Raw genomic sequence first — 17,311 nt, forward strand, 5'->3', positions numbered from 1 at the left:
GGTCCATCTCTGATTCAGTCACACCTGTGACTGAGGAGGGTCCAGAGGGCAGAACATTATCTGCTTTCCGGGCACGCTGACTGTGGGTGACAGCAGCTACGTAGGCTGTCTCCCCGGGGATTTCCACAGACCCATCAGCCGGCGCTGCTATGGGTACTTCCTCCCCATCCAACCCCAACATTCCAGGAGCAGTGCTACTTATGGGGCAGTTACCTTCCTCAGTGTCACTGGTCAATTGCATGGCATCACCTTCCTCATGGTTCCCATGCATCTCCCCATTTCCCTGAGCACCATCGCTTGCTCCTGTTAGGGGTTCCTCAGCCATCCCACCCCACAGAGTGACGTGGCTAAGCACTCCTGCACCTGTGAACACATCATCATTAGGAGATAAATGGTTAGCAGGTAAAACATGCACATTTTCATCCTCATCATCATCAGTATGAGATAAAGCATTATCTGGTATATCACTCTCAGGGGACGCATGCAATTCCCCGTCATTATCATCAGCATTAGATTGGAGAGAGGAATCAGGGACATAGTATGCAACCATTCTCCCCAAATCAGTCCCCAATAAAACATCGGTGGGCAAATTATCGGACAGCCCCACTTCCTTCACCCCGCTCCCAGCACCCCTATCAATACACACCCGGGCCATTGGCAGGGGACAGCTGATGCCCCCAATCCCAGTGACAGGGTTTTCCCTGGAATAATCTCTTCAGGGGCCGCCAGTTCGGGTCGGATGAGGGTTCGTTTAGCCCCGGTGTCCTTGAGGCCTGTAGCGACATGGCCCCCCACGGTGACGTGCTGCACATTGTCATGCACCCTGCCCCACCCACCAAAAGAACTGCTGCGTTAGGCCCTGGGGCCTTGGTTGGGGGGTTCTTCTGCTTCTCTGGACAGTGGGCCCTGATATGACCAGTCCGTTTGCAGGAAAAACACTGGCAAAGGTCGGTGGTAGGTCTGGTGCTGTTGGCAACGGGGACAGGGCCTCTGGTGAGTTGGCTGGCAGGGGTACTGGTGTTGGTTGCAGGCTTACCCCCTCTCCAGCTGGTGGTGACTGGCTTCCGCACTTCCAGTTTATAATTGGCCTCATAGGCATCAGCAATCGGCGCTGCTTTATCAGCATCTTTGTACTCTCAATCCATCACGAACTGTCGCACCTCAGCTGGGCAAAGATGTAAGAACTGGTCTCTGATCATCAGGTCTCGCAGCTGTGCAAAGGTGGTCACTGACAGTTCTTGGGTACACTGGTCAAAGTGAGGGCCAAGTCCATAAGCCACATGGATGTAACTGTCGTGTGGAGGTTCCGGAAATTTCTACGGTAAACCTCAGGTGTAAGCTGGTACCTGGTTATCAGGGCCTGCTTGCTAACCTCATAGTCTTCATCTTAGTCTGGCGGGAGAGAAGCAAACGCCTCCAGAACTTTGCCTTTTAGCCCTGGGGTCAGGTATCGGGCCCATTGGTTCCCAGGCAGCCTGTACTGTCTGCAGGCTTTCTCAAAAGCCCGCAGAAAAGTGTCCAAGTCCCCATCCTTTTCCATCACAGGAAAGTGCTCTGGCCGGGATTTAGGGTACGGAGCATTGCTGGACTCACTGATCCGCGTGGTAGATGGTACTGCCCCACGTTGGGCCATCTGCAGTTCATGGTCCCTCTGAGCTTGCGCCTCCTGCTCAGCTCTCTCGCCTCTTGGGTTTGCAGGACCAGCTGCAGACATCTGTGTCATCTGCGGAGCATTGTTGCAGAGCCAGCTGCAGGCGAGGGTCCTCACTCCCCTGGTTGCAAGTATGGCCGGCATTCAGCGGTTGGACTTCGGCCGCAGCACCACCTGTGCTGGTGCTGGCTTCTGCGTCCACTGGGCTCTGAGAGCGGTCTTGAGTGGCTTCCCATTGCACCAGATCCGTGACCAGTTGGCTTTTGTTTTTGCCCACAGAGTCAATCTGCTTCGACATGCACAAGACAGTAAGAGTGTCCTTGGTCTGCTTCTTATAAAAGGTTTCTCCCAGCATAACCATGGTTGCCAAATAAAAGATAGGACAGAAAAACGAAGAGAAGGGGAGGGGGTAATCGCTATACACACTACTGTCTCAGGACTAGTAAACACTGAGTTCTTTCTCCAAAACTTTTTTTTGCGCAGAGTCCTCGCAAGAACTGTGCAAGTTTTTAGTGAGTGGAATGATTGCTCAAACCAGATCACTAATGCTCTATTATCCCACCGCTGCCACCAATATGTCATGAACCGGGGTTGTTTGGTTGCCCCGGTTCTTTTCTGAAGGGGATTTATCTATATCCCACTTCCCAGTTCCGGTTTAGAACGTGCAGCTCTCTGGCGCCCCTTACCCTCAGATCAGACCGGGTACTGCACCTAGGATAATTAGTCGCCAGAAAGGCTGCCTTACTATGCACTAGCTAATGGGCGCACTGCAGCGAGGGTGAGATAACTACTCCCACTTATGCGGGAATAATAATTATCAATGCCGTCCAGCGCTACCAGTTTTCCCAACGGCTCAGGACACTTCCGCTGCCACCAGCTCCTATTCCTGAATCAGTAATGGGTCAGGAGCCAACCCAATTATTAGCGTAATTTACTTCAGAGGACTTGACAGTACGTTATAGAGCAAGGTGAAACAAAGCTAGTAATTTTATATATTTTACTCCAAAAGGTAGGCAGTGTTTACAAAAGTATAACACGATATTATAAAGGGAGACAAGTATCGTATAAACAGAAAATTACAAAAATAAAGGGGATTAAAGATGAAAATACACTTACAGTTCTTTCATATCATTTCATTGCAGACAATGCGGTGCAGGGGAGGGGCGATACATTAGGATGAATTACAGAGCGTCTTTCAGCTAGCTTCCTGGGCAAAAGCTAGTGAAAAATGAGGTCTCACTATCTTATACCTGTTCCCAAAACCAAGGCATTCCCCCAGTGGTGACCACACTGGGTGGCTGAAAGATATGAAAAGCCATCTTTAAACATATCTTGGTGTATGAACCTCGTAGAAGAAAGACAAAGTTATCATTATGCTCACCAAGACCTGGGGGTTCATTTAAGTATAAAGATGAAGTGGATATAAGTAATTCGTTTCTCCATTTCTGCTAGATGCTTAGAAAACGCACTGGTGTGTAGCCCTATTGTTGCACATCCCAAATATATAACTTTCATATCTCTGTCACCACCTGAGGTCGAATTATTCATCATGAATAATTCTCACACAACTCAGAGGACGCATGGCTGCAAACAAATGCATTCCTGGGGGGGGGAGGAGTATAGGATTACACAGAGCTGACTGGCAGTGTGAGGAGGGGGGTCAGAAATCCCACAGCATGTGTCTGGGCCGCATGTCACTCACACACACACACACACACACACACACACACACACACACGCAGAAAGGTGCAGCAGAGCTCAGTGTGCGATCGAACAATAAGACATTACGTCATATTTCCTGACAGCCCCCATAAATGTGAGTGCACCCCAATAGTAGCAATAAGTGACAGTCGATTGTATCACAGACGCAATAAAGCCACTCGTAGCAGTAACTGTTCTCTATTCATCCGGACATGGCACCCCTCACTCAGGAGTATTGAGGCAGATTTACTAATGTGTTAGTGCTCAGATCCGGGAGAAAAACAGTCAAAATTTACATTGTAATTGAAATAATAAAGGAGCAGAGATGGAAAGTGCAAAGAGTAATAAATGAATAAAATGAAATATTGTCGGTGCGCTCAGCTGATGGGGGGTGACACCTCACTAATCCTATACAAGCTGCTGCCGGGCCCCAATAAATGCCATTCAGAAAAAGAGGAATACGGCGGCTCAGAGTCCGCGCTGCCCGAGGTTCAGAGGTGTTATCACACACAAGGTTTATTAAGAAAAAAGGAGCGCACTCAGCTATCTTAAGTTGGTGCTGGCTGTACTTGGGAAAAACCCAACAATAAGTCCAATATAGAAAAATCAGCTGCACTCTTATGGTATATCTTTGCAAAAATGTGATGTATTTATTCACATGTGTTGAGACAAATTTTTTTCATATATATACACACACACAGCAGGGAGTATAAACGGAGTAGTAACGTTTCGACCCTGCCTCGGGTCTTTCTCAAACTGCGTTTTCTAGATAGTGTGCAAAATAAGAAGTGTGGTCCCTTTAAAGGGAACCTATCACCCCGTTTTTTTCGGTATGAGATAAAAATACTGTTAAATATGGCCTGAGCTGTGCATTACAATAGTGTAGTTTGTGGACCCCGATTCCCCACCTATGCTGCCGAAATACGTTACCAAAGTAGTCATTTTCGCCTGTCAATCAGGCTGGTCAGGTCGGATGGGCGTGGCTTCTTCCCCCAGATATTGCGTAGTTTTCCGTTGGTGGCGTAGTGGTGTGCGCATGTCCAACATCCCCAATCCTGCACGGGGGGGTGAAAATAGCAGCGATGTCCGTTATTCCATTGGTGGTCGGTGGGCGCGGCCATCTTCCTTTGGCCGCGCGTGCGCAGAAGCGGCGCTCTGCTGGCCGCGGCTTCAGGAAAATGGCCGCCGCGATCTCCATCTGCGCACGCGCGGCATCCCGCGGCCATTTTCCTGAAGCCGCGGCCAGCAGAGCGCCGCTTCTGCGCACGCGCGGCCAAAGGAAGATGGCCGCGCCCACCGACCACCAATGGAATAACGGACATCGCTGCTATTTTCACCCCCCCGTGCAGGATTGGGGACCTTGGACATGCGCACACCACTACGCCACCAACGGAAAACTACGCAATATCTGGGGGAAGAAGCCACGCCCATCCGACCTGACCAGCCTGATTGACAGGCGAAAATGACTACTTTGGTAACGTATTTCGGCAGCATAGGTGGGGAATCGGGGTCCACAAACTACACTATTGTAATGCACAGCTCAGGCCCTATTTAACAGTATTTTTATCTCATACCGAAAAAAACGGGGTGACAGGTTCCCTTTAAGGGCTCCTATTGTTGTGGTGTCAGGACGTCCTGCTTCTGTTCACCCACCCAAGGTTTACGCCTGGATGCAGATTATTATGTCCACGTGTTCCCAGGTTTCCGAACCACAATGACAATAAATCACATTCATGCTTTAACCTTGTATGTGATCGCATCTTGAACTTTGGGCGGCGCGGACTCTGAACGCCGTATTCCTCTTTTTCTTTATGACGCATGGCGTCCAGTCCTGTTCACTATGTTTATTATGTGTTGCAGACGCTTTTTACTGTTCTGCGATGAGGCTTAAAGTGGGACAATTTTGCCAAAATTGTGGCCAAGTTTAGCTGAAAGCCAATGAAGAGTGTGAAGTCCGACAAGTCCGCACATGTGTCGCATCCAGCTGAGACGCTGAGATTCTTTTCTTGCTTAAAGTCAGACTCATCACAGTTGGTGAATCTGGTGTTTTTACGTCCCTGCGACTCGTTCTTACCTTTCGGTGATTTCTGTGAGTTCGGAACATTTCTCCATTAATAAAGTTTCATACTGTGGACGAATAAAAGGGACATTTGTTATCAGCCTCATTTAAAGGGCCGGCGGGTTGCATAATGCTGCTAAGATGCATAAACATTAAGCCGATGTCCTGTCCGACCATAAATATCAGCGGATCTATAAATACTTGACGGTGTCAGCAGAACATTCACATTACGCACCCAGCAAGTCAATCGTCCACATCCGGAAAACATATTTTTCATCTGCTGCAATGTGATTGTGCTCACTTTCCTCTAAAACGACTTAATTAAAAGTTATTACGCTGTTCTGAACCTGATAACACATTATTTTTTCCCATAATTTATGTCGATCCCGAGCAACTATTACTGGGATAAGTGCGCGAGAGTGGAGAGGCGGCGACGAGAATCTACGTAGCGAATGTGATGGGTCCGACCTCTGGAAATTACAAGTAGATAATGCCGCTTCTATTTTACGTTTCTAAGAGGAAACATTGTAACCATCCAAAGTCATTCAATTATCACAATAAACAATCTTCTGCCGCGAGATCCCTACAATTAACTATCGGACACCAGCGCCTTCATGCCCGGAATGCAAATAGAGTCCTGTCAAGCCAATCCGGAAAATCACGGCGGCGCAATGTTCTCTTTGCTCGAGGTCTCAGCAAAAGGTACAAAGTTTAGATGGTAAAGGAAATAAAAGAAGAGCTAAAAGGCCCAAGAGAGGAGACGAAAATTACCCTCATCATCATCGGACGTGCCCAGGGCTGAAGGTTTGTTCTAGTCAGTCCCGTCCTCTGATGATGATCCCATAATGGCAATACACACGACGCCGCGTCACCAATCCATAACACGACCAATTTGTGTCTTCTTTCCATTTTTCTGCCTGACAGATTTACTAATCACAAACTAGAGCAAGTTAAAGCGCCATTCTAGGTGTCCACCTCTTTATAAATTAGATCCATCATGTTGTTATGTTTGTTTAGACAGGAGTCTAAAATGCTGGTCTTAATTAATTTCTCCAAAATTGTAATTTTATTATTTTCTCAGATTTATTTGGTGATAATGTAATGCAAATGTGTTCTGTGAATGACAGGAAAGAGAAGAGGAGAAGCAGAGGAGAGGACAAGAAGAGGAGGAGCAGAGGAGGGGCAGAGAGGTGGAGCAGAAGAGAGTAGCAGTGGAGGGGAGGAGGATTGGCAGAGAGGAAGAGAGGAGAAGGGGAGAGGAAGAGGAGAAGGGGAGAGGCGGAGAGGAGAATAGGAGCAGAGGGAGGAGGAACAAAGAAGAGGAGGAGCGGCAGAGAGGAAGCAAGGAGAGGGGAGGAGGAGCAGAGGAGATGAGCAGAGGAGAAGCAGAGAAGAAGAGGAGCAGGGGAGAAAAAGGAGCAGGAGAGAAAAAGGAGCAGAGGAGGAGCAGAGAAGAAGAGGAGCAGGGGAGAAAAAGGAGCAGAGGAGAGGAGGAGTGGCAGAGAGGAGATGAGGAGCAGAAGAAAAGGAGCAGAGGAGAGAAGGAACAGAGGAGAGGAGGAGAAGAGGAGCGGAGGAGACGAAAAGAAGAGGAGGAGACGAAAAGAAGAGGAGGAAAGGAGGAGTAGAAGAGGAGAAGAAGAGTGAAAGAGAAGAACAATCGAGGAGGAGCGGTAGAGTAGCGGACTGGAGGAGATGAGAAGAAGAGAGGAGAAGTTGAAAAGTGGAGGAGAGGAGGAGTAGATAAGAGGAGCAGAGGAGAAAAGGAGAGGAGGAAAGGAAGAGCTGAGGAGAGGAGGAGAGCAATAGAGATGGAGGAGAAGAGAGGAGGAGAGGGCAAGAGATGTAGCAGAGGAGCAGACAAGAAGAGGATCAAAGGAGAGGGGGAGAGAAATAGAGGCAGAGCAGAAGAGGGGAGGAGGAGCACCAGGGAAGAAGAGAGAAGCGGAGGAGCAGAGGAGAGGAAGAGAAGAGTAGAGGGGGAACAGAGGAGAGAAGACGTGGAGGAGAGGAAGAAAGCAGAGAAAGAGGTTAATAGGATAGGCAGAGAGGAGGAGCAGAAAATTAGCAGTGGAGAGGAGGAACAAAGGAGAGGGGGGCACAAACTATAGGGGGACAGGAGAGAAGAAGTGAAGGAGAGGAGTAGAGGGGTAACAGAGGAGAAAAGAAGTGGAGGTGAGGAAGAGAGGAGCAGAGGATAGGCAGAGAGGAGGAGCAGAAAAGGAGCAGAGGAGAGGAGGAACAAAGGGGAGGGGGGAACAGGAGAGAAGTGGAGGAGGGGACGAGAGCAGTGGAGGAGAGGAAAAGAGGAGAGAATGACCATAGGAGAGGAAAAGCCGAGGAGAGGAAGAGCAGAGGAGAAAAGAAGAGGAAGAGTGAAAAACAGGAGAAGAGGAATAGAGGTGGAGCAGAAGAGAAGTGCAGAGGAGAGGAGAAGATGAAAAGTGGAAGAGAGGAGCAGAGGAGAGAAGGAGAATAGAGGCGGAGTGGAAGAGAGGAGAGGAGAGAAGGAGCAGAGTAGAGGAATAGAGGCAGAGCGGAAGAGAAGAGGAGGGGAGCTGAGAACATGAGAAGCAGAGGGGAAGGGAGGAAAAGATTAAAACCGGAGTAAAGGAGGAGGACCTCCACACATCTTCAGTGTTAAACACTTGTTTCAAAATAACTTGTTCTCCCAATGTGATAGGGGCTCTGTGACCCCGTGCTGAATGGGGGGGAGGTGCGTATGCTCGGCTTTCTCCGACACTCCTATTGACAATGAATGTAGTAGGGGTCGAGCATGTGCAGCTCTGCTCCATTCAGAATAAGAGATCACATATCCTACGGGTTGGGTGGAACTTGTTTTTTTTTGGAACAACCCTTTCGCTGATTATCTGAAGTTCTGTTCTGGCGCCTCACTGACATCTCAATGGACACGAGCAGCGCAGTCCTGATCATGGTGAGGACGGATGCGGTGATAGAACCAGGCTCCTCATTGCTGGATTGTCACGGACGAGGTTGGACACCTCCACACTGACACTGCAGGAGCCAAGTGCACACAGTGTCCGTGCAGGAGCGCTCATCCCTCTCTTCTGTGTGTAGCCTCCGCTCGCTGCACACACGATCCCCAGTTATGATTAAGAACCCGTGGACGAGGGTCTGAAATGCATTACAGTCTACAGGCATGTTTTTATTATTTTACATTTTTGTATTGTTGTATTTTAACGAATCTAATAATTAGCATTTTTTATTGGACCTTAGTTTGAGCGCAGGACACATGTTTTCCACTGCAGGAACACAGAGGGACGAGAGAGTGCCTGCAATGACACTGGGTGTGTGCTCGGCTCCTGCAGTGTCAGTGCAGGGTCAGGCACTCAGTTCAGTCAGTGCTCGCTTTTGGCATGCACTGTCAATCCAGCTAAAAGCAGGTGCCGGCGTGCGGATAGAGGGGCGGAGCGGAGCCCGAAGGGGCGGGGCACTGAGGAGCGGGGCACTGAGGGGCGGGGCACTGAGGGGTAGGGCACTGAGGGGCGGGGCGGAGCACTAAGGGGCAGGGCGGAGCTCCGAGGAGCCTTCATCTGCAATTAATTAAAAACATTTTTTCTGTCCAACTAAAGAAATGAAATCTATAGTTCGGTGAGTAGTGTAGGGGCTGACTCGCTATTGGGGGTCCCAGCCTGACAGATGACAAATGATATTTCTGTTAGTGGTTACTTTTAGTTACAAACGTGTCTGCAACGTCTATTCCTCCATTAATCTTCGCCCCGATGTAAAATATGCGGCCGGCTCTAGCAATGCATAGAATTTGGCATGTCACTTCTGTCTGTCCGTCACCAGCTCCTCAGTATCAGCACAGCTTCATTCCTGCACTCATTTTCTGGCTGCCTTCCTGCCTATCTACAGGCGGAGAGAACTGCCCTCCTCAGTCACATAAATGCTTTCCGCCCTCTCCTCTATAAAGTCCCACAGTTCTGCCACCTCCAGCACTGAGCAGAGGTCGGAGACTTCGGTGACAGATTCTGTGGACTCAGGGCTTAATGAAAACTATTTGGAAATTTGTTTAGTTTTGATTTAGGAAACCATCCAGAAAAATATCAGCGTTGAACTCCCCGTAGTCAGAGACATGTAGCACAAATAGCCCTAGACAAAACATAACCAGGGACACGAGCCTTTGGGTGAAACCAGTGAGAACCATCACCGGACAAATATAGACCGCTCCTGGCCCAGTGACTGGTGTACAGGGAATGATGTGGACCAGACCCCTGGAGACAGCGTTTGGCCGCTGGAGTGGTCATCGGACCCTGTAGACCCTACACGGGGTTGTATAGAGCTATTGACCCCTGCAGTACACTAAGACACCATGCAGGTGCACTATACGGAGAAGCCGCCGGCAGTGGCACCTCTCATGCTGACGTGGTAGTGACAGGCGCTGCGCACCCCTCTGAGGAGGGTCTGGACACTGTGCACCTTACCTCCTGCATCTGCGCCGTTGACGTTCTGGAGAACACGTTGTACTCCTTGATCATGGAGCCCACATGGCAGCTGGTTCTGATGCTCATACAATGGATCCGCTTCCAGCGGTTCTTCTCCAGCTTCTGCACTATCTTGGTGAGCTCAGTGCTGATGATCCAGGCTCTCCGCAGCAGCATCTCCAGGCTGCTCTGGGTGCCCTCCTGTGAGGAGAACATCAGGTCCGTCTGCGAGTCGTCGTCCACGCTGATGGGTTTGGACTGGAGGATGCACATGCACTCACACTCCGTCATCAGCAGGAGGTCGTCCATCCACCGCTGCACTGAGTCCACCTGCATCAGGTTCATCCTGCAATAGATGGCACAGGCCGCGTCACAATAGGAGTCATCGAGGACATGAACCTACAGGAAACACTCAGCCATCGAGGCCATGAACCTACAGGAAACACTCAGCCATCGAGGACATGAACCTACAAGAAACACTCAGCCATCGAGGACATGAACCTACAGGAAACACTCAGCCATCGAGGACATGAACCTACAGGAAACACTCAGCCATCGAGGACATGAACCTACAGGAAACACTCAGCCATCGAGGACATGAACCTACAGGAAACACTTAGCCATCGAGGACATGAACCTACAGGAAACACTCAGCCATCGAGGACATGAACCTACAGGAAACACTCAGCCATAGAGGACATGAAATTACAAGAAACACTCAGCCATTGAGGACATGAACCTACAGGAAGCACTCAGCCATCGAGGCCATGAACCTACAGGAAACACTCAGCCATCGAGGACATGACATTACAAGAAACACTCAGCCATCGAGGACATGAACCTACAGGAAACACTCAGCCATCGAGGACATGAACCTACAAGAAACACTGAGCCATCGAGGACATGAACCTACAAGAAACACTCAGCCATCGAGGACATGAACCTACAGGAAACACTCAGCCATCGAAGACATGAACCTACAGGAAACACTCAGCCATCGAGGACATGAACCTACAGGAAACACTCAGCCATCGAGGACATGAACCTACAGGAAACACTTAGCCATCGAGGACATGAACCTACAGGAAACACTCAGCCATCGAGGACATGAACCTACAGGAAACACTCAGCCATCGAGGACATGAACCTACAGGAAACACTCAGCCATAGAGGACATGAAATTACAAGAAACACTCAGCCATTGAGGACATGAACCTACAGGAAACACTCAGCCATCGAGGACATGATATTACAAGAAACACTCAGCCATCGAGAACATGAACCTACAGGAAACACTCAGCCATCGAGGACATGAACCTACAAGAAACACTGAGCCATCGAGGACATGAACCTACAAGACACACTCAGCCATCGAGGACATGAACCTACAGGAAACACTCAGCCATCGAGGACATGAACCTACAGGATACACTCAGCCATCGAGGACATGAACCTACAGGAAACACTCAGCCATCGAGGACATGAACCTACTGTACAGGAAACACTCAGCCATCGAGGCCATGAACGTACAGGAAACACTCAGCCATCGAGGCCATGAACCTACAGGAAACACTCAGCCATCGAGGATATGAAATTACAAGAAACACTCAGCCATCGAGGACATGACCCTACAAGAAACACTCAGCCATCGAGGACATGAACCATGAACCTACAAGAAACACTCAGCCATCGATGCCATGAACCTACAGGAAACACTCAGCCATCGAGGCCATGAACCTACAGGAAACACTCAGCCATCGAGGCCATGAACCTACAGGAAACACTCAGCCATCGAGGACATGAAATTACAAGAAACACTCAGCCATTGAGGACATGAACCTACAGGAAACAGTCAGCCATCGAGGACATGAACCTACAGGAAACACTCAGCCATCGAGGACATGAACCTACAGGAAACACTCAGCCAATCGAGGACATGAACCTACAGGAAACACTCAGCCATCGAGGACATGAACCTACAAGAAACACTCAGCCATCGAGGACATGAACCTACAGGAAACGCTTAGCCATGGAGGACATGAACCTTCAGGAAACACTCAGCCATCGAGGACATGAACCTACAGGAAACACTCAGCCATCACCGGCAACAAGAGCAGCACACAACCGACTCCTGGTGACTCATTATGGAGGGTAGGATCATGGCTGAGACACCAATGTGTGGGGCTGACATAGAAAATCCCACCCTTTGGTGATGACAGTTGGGGTCTTGTGGCATCACTAACCGTCCTGATCCAACTAGGTGCAGGTCAAGCTGGCCACAAGTGGAGGAGAGGGCCAATGGTGGAGCTGGGTGACCGGGCAGCTCCCAGCACTGGGTGTCAGGGTGGCTACAGGCAGTGGGTGTCAGGGCGGCTACCAGGCACTGGGTGTCAGGGCGGCTGCCAGGCACTGGGTGTCAGGGCTGCTACCAGCTAGTGGGAGTCAGGGTGCCCATCCCCCACAAAGCTGCCCCCCAATCCATGAGACGAGCGCTCGTCCCCCACAACGCTGCCCCCCAGGATCCATGAGACGAGAGCCCTTCCCCCACAATGCTACCCCCAGGATCCATGAAACGAGCGCCCCTCCCCCACAACACTGCCCCCCAAGATCCATGAGATGAGCGCCCCCTCCCAAACAAAGTAGCCCCCCTATCCATGAGATGAGCACCTCTCCCTCACAACGCTGCCCTCCAGGATCCATGAGAAAGGCTCCCCTCCCAAACAAAGCAGCCCCCTCATCCATGAGATGAGTGACCCTCCTTCACAACGCTGCCCCCCAGGATCCATGAGATGAGCGCCCCTCCCCCACATCGCTTTACCTTCACTTTAATTCTGCTTCTCCTCATCGTCTCTTCTCCGTTTTAATAAAAGTAATTAAATTCATTGATTTTAGTGTTCGGATATGGAGAATGTAGAATTTACTCAGCAGATACTGTGCGAATGTGCAACTGTGAGTCACCCGGAAAATTTATACTCCTGGAACGTGCACTCAGCGCCTGATGATCTGATCAGTGATTCACCAGAGTACACTGCAGCAAGAAGAGCACGAAAAGAGGGACGCAAATGTGCAGACACACGACACTGAGGTGTGGAGCCACCGGCAAACAGAGCAGTAATCACTATTCCCAATGTGCATCCTGTATTATACTCCAGAGCTGCACTCACTGTTCTGCTGATGCAGTCACTGTGTACATACATTACATTACTGATCCTGAGTTACATCCTGTATTATACCCCAGAGCTGCACTCACTTTTCTGCTGGTGCACTCACTGTGTACATACATTACTGATCCTGAGTTACCTCCTGTAGATCTTTTATTATAAAAATTAAAAACGTAACAATAATAATAGCGGAAACCATAACAAAAAATATTAGCCAGAAAATCAGTATACTGAACACTGGTCCAGCCGCTCATTCTCTCCTCTCACACATATTATACAGTATATACAGAATAATAACTACTTTGACCTTCTGGTCCGGTCACCAAATAAAATAAACAATGGCAAACAAAATATATACATGAACTTTTTTTTTTTTTTTTAGTTTTAAATAAAATAACCACAAATATATACAATACTAAGCTATCCTCCATTCCCAACCCCCCGCACTGACCTGAGAGCTGGTCCTGCATCTCATGCCTCAGTCCATAGGCCAGATCAGGCAGTTCCAGTTTTCCCCCAAACAACCCAGTGTCCCATAGTCCCACAAGATAAACCCACCTCCCCCCTTTTCCCACCACCCAACCTAACACCTACACCCAAATCTATATCCCTATATACAATATATACAATATATACAGCAGCACACACCACAATAATCACAACTCACGAAGCCCAAGTTTGGCGCCTGCAGCCCTACATCACTGTATAATGATCAAACAAAACAAAAATCTACAGTGTCAGCAGCAGCCCACCACCAGGAAAGGAGACGACCAGACTAGGGCACACTAAAAGAAAAGCCCCTCCAGAGGAGCGCGGCTCTCCGTGCGCCCAGCCTCCCATACTCCAGAGAGCGCACCTTCACCAGGTCACCGAGTATGGTCCTAAACACATCGCCACTGGGAGGATTTTTCGTTGCGTCGATACTAAGCACCGTGCGTTCCACGTGTGATACCTAACCACTGCGCTAACTAGAAATAAGGTGCAGCGGTCCCGACCAACAAGGTCTCCGAATGCTCCATAGGCCCATTCTGCATAGGAGAGACCGGCCAGCCGAGACCAGCCAATGAAGGCGCCCACCCTGTTGTACACCTCTGTGTTGAAGGGACAATGAAGCAGGAAGTGGTCCATGCTTTCCAGCAAGGTACCACAATGCTCCCGAGGACAATTCCTGTCCTCAGAGCTCCTACACTTCAGATTGTCCCTCACACACAGTTTCCCATGGAAGCAGCGCCAAGCCAAGTCCCAAAACTTCAAGGGGATCCTGATAGAATTCAAAAGATGCAAACCCACCCCAAGATCCCGACTTGGGCAGTCCCTGAGCGCCAGAGGCCTCTGGAAATGGGTCAACAGAACCCTATTGTCAAGGAGTTTCCTTGGCAGAGTCCTGATCTCCCACATTCCCAGACCCCACCGACAAATTACCTTCAGAACCAAGGTAGCGTAAGCCGGAAGATGTCCATGCGGTGTGCGAAGATCCTTCACTTGCCCTCCTGTCTCCCATTCCTGTAAGAAAGGCTGAAATCATCCCCTACAGGAGAATACCCACGGAGGAGCCCTCTCTTTCCAGAGGTTTGCAATATTGATCTTAATGAAGGTATCCACAAGGAATACCACAGGGTTGACCATACCCAACCCTCCTAGTCTCCTCGTACGGTAAGTAACCTCCCTCTTGACCAGGTTCAGTCTATTCCCCCATAACAGTTGGAAGAACAAACTGTAGACCCGAGTCCAGAGAGATTCCAGCAAGATGCACACACTGCCCAGATAAATCAGTAAAGGGAGCAGGTAAGTTTTGATCAGGTTTACCCTTTTCCTTAGGGTCAAAGACCAACCCTTCCATTGGTTCACCTTCTGAGTGGCGATCTCTAGCCTGCTGTCCCAATTTTGTTTGGGGTAATCCCCCTGGCCAAATTCGATGCCAAGGATTTTTGCAGAGATTTTGGGTCCTGGAAGGGTGTCCGGGAGATCAAAACCAGGATCTCCTACTCCCAGCCAGGGACTCTCACACTTATCCCGGTTGATCTTGGACCCGGATGCCTCCGAGTAGCGATCTACCTCTGACATCAGCCAGCCTGCCTCCTCGTGAGAGGAAACAAACACGGTGACATCATCGGCATACGCCACCACCCTCAGAGTGGCCTCCGGTGCAGCCTGGTCCATCCCGATCCTGGCCAACAGTCCACGCTCCACCCTCCTAACAATCGCAAACACGTACAGCAGCGGGCTCAAGGGACAACCCTGGCGAACACCGGACCCAACCTCAAAAGAGCTGCCAATCCAACCATTCACAAGCGGGAAACTCTCTGCCCCACTGTACAAGGTCTTAAGCCAATCAACAAACCCCCCCGGCAGGCCATATCTCAGAAGGACGGACCAGAGGTACTCGTGATTAACCCGATCAAACGCTTTTGCCTGGTCCAGTGACAGCATGTACCCCTTCCAGTGACCAGCCCTACCCTGCTCCACTGCCTCTCGGACACAGAGCACAGCACTAAATGTGCTGCGGCCTGGAACAGAGCAATGCTGGGCCTCCGAAAGGAGTCGGGGTGCAAATTTCACCAGCCGATTAAACAGCACCTTTGCCAGAACCTTCCTGTCTGCATTGAGAAGCGCTATGGGACGCCAATTCTCAATGCAAGATGGGTCCTTACCCTTTGACAAGATGATCAGAGCAGACCTCCTCATTGACTTCGGCAGAGTGCCCGAGGAAAGACACTCATTGAATACCTCAGTCAAGAGGGGAACCAAAACGTCCTTAAAGGTCTTATAGAATTCAGATGTTAAGCCATCTGGACCAGGCGATTTTTTTTGGGCAAGCCCTTCAATCGCCAACTGAACATCCTCTTCCCTGATCATTTCTGTCAAACTGTCAAGAGAGGGATCTACCCCTGGTTCGGGGACGGCTTCAGCCAGGAAAGCCGACATCTCATCCCAATCAAGATCCCTCTTCCCCAAGAGGTACGAGTAGAAGGATCTGACAACCTCCAGGATCCCTGATCTGGATCGCCTCAGGGACCCCGCAGTGTCGACCAGTCCTGTAACTACTTTACTATTCACTGACATCTTGCAGTTTCTGTAAGGGTCGGGCGAGCGGTACTTCCCGTAATCCCTCTCAAAAACCAAAGATGCGTGTCTATCGTACTGACACCTCATAAGCAAAGATTTCACTCTGGAGATCTCCTCGCGGCTACCTCCAGTTGAGACAAGATATTCGAGTTTCCTCCTCAGACCCTGATACAGGCGGTACCTGCTCAGATTCCTGAGGCTCGAGAGCTGGCGGAAGAATCTCGCCACCCTTTCCTTGAACATCTCCCACCACTCTGACTTACTACTACAAAGATACAGTAAGGGTACCTGGCTCTGAAGAAAATCCTCAAAGGACTGTCTTATCTCCGCTTCTTCCAAGAGAGACGAATTGAGCCTCCAAAAGCCTCTTCCCATCCGGAGGGTCTCTGTAACATTCAGAGAAAACAAAATTAAACAGTGGTCGGAGAACTCCACCTCAACAACAGACACTGCTGAAGAGACAGCTTCCTCCTTTAAATAAAATCTATTCTGGACCTACAGTTACCTCTGTGATAGGTGAACCCCTCGTGGCCTGGGGTGTGCCGAATGTGGACATCCACCAGGCGAGCCTCACTAGCTATACTATTAAGGGCAACGCTATCATAAGTCAGCTTGTCTCTGGAACCTCCTCTATCTCGGGGCCTCATGACAGCATTGAAGTCCCCTCCAAAGACAACCTGCCAACTTGTAAAAAGGTAGGGCTTGATCCTCATAAAGAGACACTTCCGGTCCCACTTAGATTGGAGACCACAGATGTTGATGAGCCGGAGCTCTTGTCCCTTCATGAGGACATCTAAGATCAGGCACCTCCCCATTTCTAACTCAATAAACCCGTCGGCATTCCACCGGTGCGGTAAAAAGGACCGCCACTCCGCTATACGGCTCGGCCGCAAGAGACCAATAGGAGGGCCCGAGTCTCCACTCCCTCTTAGCTTTAAACACATCTGCCATGTTTGGCAGCCTGGTCTCTTGCAAAAAGAAAATGACAGCTTCAACCCGGCTGAGAAAATCAAAGGCCGCAAATCTAGCTGTATTTGACTTTATGCTGGCGACATTAATGGACGCCAGCGTCAACGGAGTGGGTTCCGCCATCATTGGTGATTGAGTTAGATGGCTTTCTTTTTCCCACTACCCTTATCCTCTGCCTAAAAGGAGGAATCCTTCCCCCTCTTTAATGACAATGAGGTATCCATTCCCACGTGTTTTTTATTTTTATCGTCCTCGT

General features: G+C 49.7%; 1 protein-coding gene across 3 annotated transcripts in view; it reads right to left on the reverse strand.

Annotated features, from left to right (window-relative positions):
* Positions 1 to 17,311, reverse strand: part of INSC (INSC spindle orientation adaptor protein) — a 421,594-nt gene that overhangs the window by 232,812 nt on the left and 171,471 nt on the right. For all 3 annotated transcript variants that reach the window (XM_077286597.1, XM_077286595.1, XM_077286596.1), the window contains exons 3-4: positions 9,860 to 10,205; positions 5,427 to 5,479 (exon numbers count right to left, since the gene is read on the reverse strand). In XM_077286597.1, the coding sequence (XP_077142712.1) occupies positions 5,427 to 5,479; positions 9,860 to 10,205 (399 nt within the window). The remainder of the gene's footprint in view (positions 1 to 5,426; positions 5,480 to 9,859; positions 10,206 to 17,311) is intronic.

Source organism: Ranitomeya variabilis, chromosome 2 (genome assembly GCF_051348905.1).
Source record: "Ranitomeya variabilis isolate aRanVar5 chromosome 2, aRanVar5.hap1, whole genome shotgun sequence".
NCBI lineage: Eukaryota > Metazoa > Chordata > Amphibia > Anura > Dendrobatidae > Ranitomeya > Ranitomeya variabilis.